This window comes from Tauraco erythrolophus, chromosome 3 (genome assembly GCF_009769465.1).
Source record: "Tauraco erythrolophus isolate bTauEry1 chromosome 3, bTauEry1.pri, whole genome shotgun sequence".
NCBI lineage: Eukaryota > Metazoa > Chordata > Aves > Musophagiformes > Musophagidae > Tauraco > Tauraco erythrolophus.
In genome coordinates this window covers 101,619,163-101,629,906 of record NC_141467.1, presented here as the reverse complement: position 1 = coordinate 101,629,906, position 10,744 = coordinate 101,619,163, and the positions used below count along the sequence as shown (strand labels likewise).

Sequence of the window (10,744 nt, the reverse complement as noted above, 5' to 3'; positions counted from 1 at the left end):
CTTGGTGTGAATCACAGCATCACACATTATTTGAAGTTGGAAGATATCCATAAGGATCACCAAGTCCAAGACACTGCTCCTCACAGGACTATCTAAAACTAATCCATATGACTAAGAGCATCGTCCAGACGCCCCTTCCTCGTCAGCGTACCTGCACCAAGAAGTTATCTTCCACATGCTTCAGAAACTTCCTGGACCTGTTTGTGTCCGCTGTATGATATCCCTAGCTGACACTCGGGAAGTTAAAATCCCTGATAAGGAAAAGGGCAGTTGATCTAGAGATATCCCGTTACTCCTTGTAGGATACGTCATCAGTGTCATCATCCTGGCTGGCTGGGAGGTCTCACACCTGGCTGAGCAGTCTCCCACAACAACATCTGCTTTATTTGCTTCATCCTTGGCCAGAGGCTCTGAGCCGTGTCATCGCCAACCAAGTGCCACAGTCCAGTCCCTCCCTTGCGGTGCCACCTCCCCACCTCGCCTGCCCTGCCTGTCCCTTCTCAAGAGCCTGTAACCATCCATCACGGCACACGGGTCTCAGGACTCATCCCACCAGGTTTTGCATAATTATGCCCATGATGTCACAGCTCTGGGATGGGGCCAAAGCTTCCAGCTCCTCGTTTCTATCCCGTGGTGCCCGCATGAGCATAGCAATGTTTCAGATGTGCTCCAGTGTAGTTGGCACATCATGGAGCAGACTCAGGGAACTTGCTAGCACACTGTCCCTCAAACTTTGGTATGCCACCTCCAGACTTATCTCTAGTGAATCTGGGTTTATCCCTTTCCCTTTCCAATCCAGTTTAAAGCTCTTTCAATCAGTCCTGCTAACTCCTGTGCAAAGATCCTTTTCCTACTTTCAGACAGGCACACCCCGTCCGTCACCAGCAGGCCTGGTGTTGAATAGATCAACCTGTGATTAAAAACCCCTAAATTCTCCCAGTTACACCAGTCATGGAGTCAGGTGTTGATCTGCTGGGTCTTCCTGTTTCTTCCATCATCATTTCCTGCAACTGGAAGGATAGAGGAGAACACTACTTGTGCTCCTGATCCCTTAACCAGTCATCCCAAGTCCCTAAAGTCTCTCTTGACCACCCTTAGACTTCTTGTTGCAATTTCATCACTGCCTACATGAAAAATTAACAATGGATAATGATCCAAGGGCCACACCAGGGTAGGACACTTTCTCCTCACATCTTTAACCCAGGCCCCAGGGAGGCAGCAGCTTCCCTGAGAAGCAGGTCCAGTCGGCACATTGGGCCTTCTGTTCCCCTCCTATGGACAATCTTTTTTTCTTTACAGAAGCAGTTTTGAGACAGGGCACAGGCTGACATAACCTTGGCAACACCTCCAGACCAGATGAACCATCGTCCTCGTCGTCGTTTGGTTCCACCTGCAGAGCCTCAACCCTGCTGTGCAAAGGCACTTGTCACCATTGCTCCCCATCAACTGGGTCACCATGTTCAGCCAGGCTGACAGAGGACAGGGAATCCTCCCTACCATCATGTGCCCTGTCTGCCTGCTGAGCCTGGCCCAGGGAAGGCAGGATGCGATTCCAGCAGTCTCTCTCTCTCAGACTCCCTGATGCTCCTCAACTCACCTCCTCCCGGAGCTGTCACTCAGGGGGCAGTTCCTCCACCCGGGAGCACGTCCCACAGCTGTGCTCGCTGCTGCTGCCTGGTGCTGGCGTAAGAGCCTGGCTCTCGCTCCCCACCGAGGTTCCCTCGGGTCAGGAGCCCCGGGAAAAGTCTCTCTGAGCAAGGGAGAAGGAGAACAGACTGGAGGATGCAGGGGCTCTGGCCGGCCAATCGACACATTTCATAAATTTATAAGCATTTGTAAAACTTACGCTTCCAATTCACATAGCAACCTCTGGAAACCGTTTGGAGAGCGAGACAATTTCAGGCAGAGCCTAAAATTTTCCCGCTGTTTGTCAGCCTGTTTTGAGCCCTGCCAAGCTGCTTTTTAACTGCAAGGCTCAACAAAAGGTTTGCAAAACCTGAGCCCTCAAGCACTAGTGTGCACAGCGATGCAATTTGCAGGAGTCCTTGCCACGGGCCAGCACTGCGTCACGCTGAGCATTGCGTGAGCATAGGCAGAAGATGGGATCTGCCTCAAACTGCGGACTCCAGGATGAAACAACAGCCAGAGATGAGCACACACGAGCCAGTACCAGTCCAGTACCAGCAGGATCCATGTGGGCTTCTCACTGGCAACTAGACCTGGCAAGCTCTCAGTAGGTATCGTGGCCAAGAGGACCTCTGAGGACCACTAGCAATCTGAGGATCCCTTCCTACCACCAAGGGGCCCACAGGAAGTAAATGAAAATCCACTGGAAAACGGAACAAACCCTGCAGCACTGTTCCTGGAGGGTCGTTTCCACAGCTGTCATGCTGGAGCAACGCTGAAATGTAGGTGAACACATACCTGAGCTTTCTCACCACACCAGGAGAGACAAACCAACACGCCATTGCTCTCCTCAAGTCAGCTGAACTGGTATTGCTGGTATTCCTGATCTTGGGGATGGGTTAGTTTCCTTCAAGGATCTTTGCACCTCATGGTTTTGTCTGACATGGTTAAACTCTTCCCCTACATGCTGGTGTTCAACAGCTGGTAGGAAAGAAAGCAGTGCTTTAAAAAGAAAACATCTATTCAATAAATCATGCTCCTATTCGATAAATTTCTTTGGTGTCTTGTATCAAGAAAAATTTACGAGCATGAAAACAGACATTTGTCAGTTTTGTCATCTGACATTTTTACAAGCTGAGTATGACCTGGTTGAGAAGGCAAATCCAGGTTTTAAAAGTCTGGCAGGAATCAAGAATCAATGCAGGCAGTGACAGGCAGGTGGCAGGTTGGTGTAGCTGGGCTCATCTCTGCAGCAAGTGAAATTTCAGCAGCACTTGTGTGTCTCTGTACAGAGAAATATTTAATTCAGTAAATAATTCATTTCACTTACCACCACAGCCAGACAGCTGCCAGGGCAGAAAATACAGAACCTGGAAGTCACAGATGAGGGGCTCAAAGGAGGACACATTACGAGCACAAGCTGGTTTCAGAAAGGCAACCATGCAGAGAGAAAAACCCAGGTAATGATTCTCTGTAGCACACAGATAAGATGCAAGTCAGTGTTAAAACACATTCTTGTGTTGTGTTAAATGTGTTAAAAGTATTAAATGTGTTAAAATACATTCTTGTATTATGTATTGAGTTACACAGGAAAAAAAACAAGGTACAAAGAGAGGCCAGAGTATCAATATAGTGTTTAATATTCTGAAATTGAAAAATAAATCCACCTAAACAGGTAAAATTTCAGTTATCATCATATGATAAAACCTTTCACCAGCACATGGAAAGAGTCAGAAATATTACACAGAGTGTATTTCCAGTAGTTTATAGCCTTATGTATAACAAGAGTAGCAGCCTATTTTTTCCTTCTATTTACAATATTTTAAATCTTGCATTCCACTTTACTCAGCACTGATACAGATAAAATTATTCTGCACGGATTTATTGTTTTACTTGTAGATAACCATCATCAATGGAAAAACCAATGTGCACCAGGAAGCGATCAGGAAGCGCTGCTCAAGACAATCCCCTAGACTGCAATCCAAGGACGCTCACTTCAGGAATTCAAGAGCAGTTTGATGACTTTGCAGTACTTAAAAATTAAGCAGGTGCTACACAAAATAACAGCAGATCCTCCGATTCCAGCAACAGCGGCTGAAGGGAGGAGTGGCTGAGGTTTGCTTGCACAGCAACTGGAAGTTTGCTTCCAAAAGCAAGTATAATATATATGGAAATTAAATAAATTAAGCGCTTCAGAAGGAAAAGGAAAAAAAAAAAAAAACACAAAACAGTATCACAGACTGTTACAAATGCCAAGTGCAGTGCATTGTTTTTAAAGAACAAAAGTTTAAAAAGTAAAACAGTCGAAGAACATCCAAGTATCTTGTTTCACCAGCAAGGAGCTTTCAGTGCTACCAGGGAGAGCCTGTCTGTGTCCACATTTTAAAGAATACGGCACCACCAATACACACGGAGGGGTCACGGACAGTTTTCCCACCTAAATCCAGCTGCTAGTTCAGAAAGATACTCAGCATTTGCAGCAACTCCATAAATACAACAAATGCACTTAGTTTTTTCTTTTCAGTGACCATTTCCAGCTATTACAGGCTGTAAAGACAGCACCCAATCCCTTTTTTTTTTTTCCCAACAAGAGCTCCAGTGGGATTACTGAGCTACCTTCGGCTCTCCCCATGCATTCTGCACCACGCAGCCTGGCCTGTAACCCCGATCCTTGACAACATCACACGTCAAGTTTAAAGCCAGGGACGCCTCTGTTCACATTCCCGTTTCTTTATCCAACGTGTAGCAGCAGCACAAGGTGCAAGGAGAGTTTCATTTCTGTTTCCCTTTTCTACAGCGATGTAAGTATTAAAATAACTCAATAAATACCAAAAAAATAATACTGACAGGTGGTTGAAAAACATGCAGAATGCTGGAGTAAACACAGCCTGAGGTCTTCACTGTTTTCCCACACGTATTTTGAACAGCTGAACTATTCAGCTTTCCAAATGGCAATCTTCCCTTCTTCCTTCCCAGAGCCACTGAGGACATACCTGTCCTCTGCCGAGCACAGCGCCTTCACTGTATCGGCGTGACCAACCAGCTCTTTCTCCACAGTCTTCTTCTCACCACTGATCACATAGATCTTCCCTTTGCTTTTGCCTTGCGATCTTCCACTGCTGCCAACCCACATCTGGAGGAGAAACAAAAAACACCAAACCACGTTCATTTTCACTACTTTACATTTCAGTCTAGGACACATAGAATAGTAGAACAGTTTGGGTTGGAAGGGACCTCAAAGATCATCTAGTTCCAACTCCCCTGCCATGGGCAGGGAAACCCTCCACTACACCAGGCTGCCCAAAGCCTCATCCAACCTGGCCTTGAACACTTCCAGGGATGGGGCAGCCACAACTTCTCTGGGCAACCTGTTCCACAGTCAAGGAGTTTCACACGTCACATAGGTAACAGTGAGGGTTCTCTCTTACTAGGCTGGAAAAGGGAAACACTGAAAATTTCCTGTATATATTTATCTGTTGGAGTGCCTGTCTGTCTCTCTCACACGTTCCCTGCTACTCCTCAACCTGCTCACCTCCTCCGGGAGCTGTCACTAAGGGGGCAGTTCCTTCACCTGGGAGCACATCCCACAGCTGTGCTTGCTGCTGCTGCCTGGCGCTGGCATAAGAGCAGGGCACACCCTGCAGCCTGGCACCGGGGTGGCAGCGTCTTCCTGCCAGAGCTCTGTCTGGGAAGCTGCATCAGTCGTGGTGGAGAGTAAGACAATTTCAAGTAGAGCCTAAAATTTTCCCACTCTTTGTCAGCCTGTTTTAAGCCCTGCCAAGCTGCTTTTTAACTGCAAGGCTCAACAAAAGGTTTACAAAATCCAAGCCCTCAAGCAGATGGATCACAGAGGGATATTTTTCAGTTGTTCCTTTTGTATTGATGAGTTGGACTACAATGTTAGTTAAGGTAGAGCTGAGGGAGGAGTAAGTAGAACAGAAGAGGAACAAAGTTCTTAAGTAGAACAGAAGAGAGCTTAATGCCTTGAGGCTTCCAAACAATCCTCTAGCTCCCCTAAAACGGGGATAAATATACCCATCTCTACTTTGGGGAAGGGTATCTCAAACGTTTTTTCCATTTCAGTTCACAAAGTTAACCAAGGGCTGAATATACAGAAAGCTTCCATGAGGCACTTCTTGAAAACAATAGTTTTTGAGGAAGGAAGGAGGCAAAATCTGAGAAAAAGATTCAGAAAGTTGCATTCCCAGGAGATATATATTAACTATTTATTTGCAAATTAACCCTAAACTTGTCCATGTGGTGGTAGTTGTGTGTCGTGGTTTAACCTGGCCAGCAACCAAACACCACACAAGTACAACCATCGTGCAGAAAGAGGGGGCACGCAGCGGGGGGCCAGTAACGACAGGGACACAGATGCTAAGTAAGGTAGGAAGCCGTTGGCTCCTTTGTGAGTTAGGAATGTGGTAATGAAACCAGAAAAAAGCCAGCCAATTGGCATTTGTTATTTGTCTACTCACCCTTTCCAAGGCTTAGTCTTAGGAGCACTGACATGAAATATCAAGGGACCTAAACTTCCAGTTTCTACGGTTCCCTGAAAATGTCAGTGGCTAATACAAGTCACCATGCACGTAATTTCTGATGAGGCTTTTGGCCTGACACGTGTTCTGAGGTATACCTGTAACAGCCAGTTGTGTTGGGCAGTCGTTGGCTTCTCTGATTTCCAAGAGGAATTAACGTTTCACATCAGTACAGATGGGAACACCAAGTAAGGAAGCTAAACCAACGACAGCCCAGGAGAGCTGCCAACAAACAAAACTTCAGTAAAGAATTTCACAACAGGTGAAAACAGTCCAAACGCCTCTCACCTGATTTTTAACTCTTATCATACAAGTAATCTCAGAGCAATCTTGAAGATGAATCTTTTGAGGTGCACGTGAAAAGTCTCTGGTGTTCCAAACATACAGGTCACTACTCCCTGAGTAAGACGCCCACACTTCATCCCTCTGGAGCACAGAAAGATATGTTTGACATTACTGACAGGAAGTAACTATACGTAGTAACTATGGCTTGTAATGCCATATAATCATGCTTCATTTGAACTCTGTTAGCAGTTTAAATATAATACCTCGGGAAAGAGCTGGAAGCAGAGAAAATGAGAACACACATCCTCCAGGTGATGCTCAATTTTCATCTGTAGTCGAAATTCATGAGTTGACACTACAAGTATGCAACTTCCAGTACCTTCAATATTAAAGAAAGGGTTAGTAACAGACGTGCCTACTTCCTCCATCTCTATAAATCATGGAGAAAAAAGGCAAAATAAAATGGATGCATCCACCAACTGTCTTGTTTCTCAACCAATCAACAGTGAAATCTTTGAGGTATTTCTTACCATCTTTTGCAGTATCTATTTTTCTACATCTGTCCTTTCTCCAAATACTGGTCACTATTCTTCAGTGCATATACCTGCTAGTTTAGAGTCCAAAAATGATGAAAGGAAAGGGAACAAACTTCTTAAAACTAGGATATCTCATACTTAGGTTCTCAAATACATGTTTATTTTCATCTACAGAACTGAGACCAAGCGTCTGTGCTACAAAGTTAACAGGGCTGAATCCTTATTCCCCACAGCAACGGCAGCATCACTACTGCCCACAGCAGGACCAGGAATATCCCAATGCTTCAGCTGCTGCTCTGTTAAGATATGTTTATATCCAGGCTCTTGAGAACGACAGTGCTGAGAATCAGTGCAAAATTCTTGAATTGGTCACCGTTTATGAAGCAACCTCAAGATGATCTTTTACCCTAGCACAAAGCTTTACTTTATTCATCTAAACTCCTACAGAGGGGATGACAAATTTCTAGAAGCAGCCAAAATGCAGGTCTGGGGACTACCAAGTCAGACCAATACCATCAAGTCTAGCTGTCCTGGTTTCAACCAAATGCAATTTTCAACCTCTACTGCCTCTCTGAACTGTAAAAGGACTTTCTCAAAGTTTTCCATTCCAATTTACAGGCATCACCAGGGGAGGTCAGACAAACACAGTGGACCCAGCAGCCACATCCCGCAGCAGGGGCAATACCTCAAGGAGTGATCCAAGCTAGCCAGCTCTACAAGTGTTGGCTGCTTAAACAGACCACATGGAAAACAGGGGAAGAACATCATGTACACATAAGTCTGAGCTTGAGATTAATGTTTTGTTCTAATAAAACAGCAAATTATGTGACGATGTCATCTTATTTGTTTTAATTAATTGAGGAATGAACTTACAGCACCACAGCTGGTCATTATGAAGCTTGATAGAAGTGAGATTTTGGCAGGGCAGTTGAAAGACACGGTTAACTTTCAGAGTGCTGATGTTCCAAGCAATCACTGTTCCATCTAAACTGCTTGAGTACGCTTCACTGTTGGTACGGATCGAACAAAGGAATAACAATAGTGTACAGTCACGTTCAGGACAGAGTGCACACACAGAAGAGGCTTACTTGCAAAATAACCAAATTGACAGTAAGCCAAATTAATGTTTTTCATTTCAGAGACTGGAAGAGTAAAGCACAGTAACAATTTCTAACAGAGACTGGACTGAAGTCCAAAAGGCTTCAAAGCCAGATATTACCATTGTTTTAAGAGTGAACAATTAGACCAGTTTGATTCTTTTGAACAAAGTGACCAGAGTCTTGAGCTGACAGGAGCACATCCATCCTGTGCCCACCAAGATGCCTAGGGAAGGATCTAAATTTTTTCCTTCCCTTATATTCTAGGTAGCTGGCTCTAGACAGCTGAAAGTGCATTTAAGCATCCAACAGCTCTGGGTTGCAGACAGGCATCCACCTTTCAAGCTGCTTACGTCTCCTATCAGAACAAAAGTACTCTAGCACAGCTATTTTAAGATTATACTTTACAAGCTTTACAATTTTAAGATTATACTTTACGATTTACTTTTATCTCTGGAAAAACCACAAGCTAATTCAGAGCTCTAAGTGAACTAGAACATGCATTACATGGCGCATGAGGAGTTAAGTACAACAAAAACTTTCCATATTGTTGCCTGTTGGATTTTCTCTCTCTTTCTCTCAAGTTAGGATAAAAATATCTCAAAACTGTTTTTCTTTGCCTCTGCACCTGAGAATTTTTTTTTTTCCATTTTGTTTTTTTTAACCTGTAACATTTGTCGTCTTCAGATGAGAAAACCTTTTTCAGAAGGTTCCAACAACACCTAAGCAAATTCTCGCTGAAGCCCAGTTACGCCTGCCACGCCACTGGCAGAGCTGTGGCTGATGTCTGGTCTGGCCTGGGAGTTGCCACCCCCATGGGAAGACAGCAGGTTAAGGACCCCAGCCAACACTCTTCCCGGTGCTACCAAAAGATCAAAAGCATTTTGCCTGAACAAAACAGTAAGTATATTCTTTTTTTTAACAAACAAGCAGGAAAAATCCAGGAGCATGGTGTAAACATCCAGTCAATGATGTGCTCCAAGCAAAAATGAAGTGGTCTTTAAACTGCATCTGCATTGATTCATCGCTGGATTCTGCCAGTTCCTAGCTGCTCTCATCCTTGTCCAAAAAAGCATTCCTTTATCCGCTTTGTTCCAAAGTACATAATGGTCTTTCTTTAAAAAGGAAATTTTTAGTTTACCATATACAACATGACAGCTACAAAACCAGGCTAAAATGAAAGCTTACATTAGCAGCATAAGCCCTTCCATATAAAAATTCTTTCCAACAACCAGGAAAGTCAGTCACTGGTTTCCTGTATGAGGTCCTTTTCCTTGAGCACAAGTTAACTTTTTGCCTATTTCAGTCAAATAATTAAAGCACAATACTATATCATTTTGATCTTTAACTAGCCCTCTGCTCACTGCTGGCCAAATTCTCTAGACTGGTGAATACTGTTCTAGCTACATAAAACAGTTTTCTATTTAAGCACAGGAAGATTCTCTGTGTGTCTGTGACTCTTCTGGTGGTACAGATGTCCTTTGCATTGGCTTGTATACGTATTTTTAAGAAAAGATTGTCATGAAATATACCTTGTTGTTCCATTCTTCTTCTCCACAATGATGTCAGTAACATCCGACCGATGATCGTTCAGTTGCTTATTACAGGACATACTGTGGGTGTTGATGATGTAAATAATGGAGTCTTGAGAACCAATCCACACTTGGCTCTGTTCTACCATTATCATGCAAGTCTGGGGAGAAAAAGCAGGATTAAATAAAATCTAGAAGAAAAAAATCACTCTTTAATGTAACATGGAAAAAGGATTTACTAGGAGGCTCCATTTTTCCGGTGAGAACAGTAAGAGACCAAGATGTGGTGCTCCAGTATTCCGTCCTCTGCTCTACTCTGTAAATAACGAGAGGACAGATCTTTTTGCTGAGTTTATCCTTCAGTGAACAGGATTAACAATATCTCGGTAAGGGACTCAAAGCTGTGTTTCCAAACAAAGTGAAAGTTACAAAGGGCACCAGAGGAAATCACAGAAGTTGGTGTATTTCTCTCTTCTGGATTGGAAGCCGTTCTGATACAGTTGTACTTCCTACTTCAGTTGGAGCAGGTGTCTAAGAAAATATTGTCTTCTCTACTGTCTGTGGAACGTCCTTTCCTCACTCAGAAGCTCTTAATTTCTCTCCCTCCTGAGTCTCATCGGTTCCAAACTTTCCTCCTCTTTTCTTTCTCTTTTTTAGGATAGGTTGGTATCCGTCTCTTCTCCCAGACTTCCATCTTCCCTCCACCCGGCCCGTCACCATCAGCTTTACAACTCCCTTCCTGACTCTCTCCCACACTTGCCCACAGCGATGTTTCTCAGCTTTCACACAAGTCACCTATCCAATCCTTTCCCTGCACCTTCTCTCTACTGCATGTTTTCCACTCAGTCTGCAGCTCTGGTTCAACCTTCCCTTTTCATCAAGAGAGTGATTCTTCTCAGGTTGTCTTTCACGAGCAACTCTCTCTAACCTGCTGGTTGAGTCATCTTTTAGAGCACTTTCTCTCTTTCAATATCATCCACCTGGTTTCCTTACACTTTTCCCCAATTTCCAGTTCTTCAGGACAAGTGACTCTCCATCCATTGTTAGGGCTCATCTCATCATCTTTTTATATTGATTCTTTCCATTATTCTTTCTCCTCAACTGTTTCAAACCTGCCTTCCTGCCCCAAG

General features: G+C 44.1%; 1 protein-coding gene across 1 annotated transcript in view; it reads right to left on the bottom strand.

Moving 5' to 3' along the window:
• Positions 1-4,196: 4,196 nt before the first annotated feature.
• DENND3 (DENN domain containing 3) overlaps positions 4,197-10,744 on the bottom strand; it is a 43,334-nt gene continuing 36,786 nt past the window's right edge. Inside the window, exons 19-23 of the mRNA XM_086609586.1 lie at positions 9,615-9,775; positions 7,859-7,992; positions 6,713-6,828; positions 6,453-6,590; positions 4,197-4,759 (exon numbers count right to left, since the gene is read on the bottom strand). Coding sequence (XP_086465712.1) covers positions 4,559-4,759; positions 6,453-6,590; positions 6,713-6,828; positions 7,859-7,992; positions 9,615-9,775 — 750 coding nt within the window. The 3' untranslated portion in view covers positions 4,197-4,558. The remainder of the gene's footprint in view (positions 4,760-6,452; positions 6,591-6,712; positions 6,829-7,858; positions 7,993-9,614; positions 9,776-10,744) is intronic.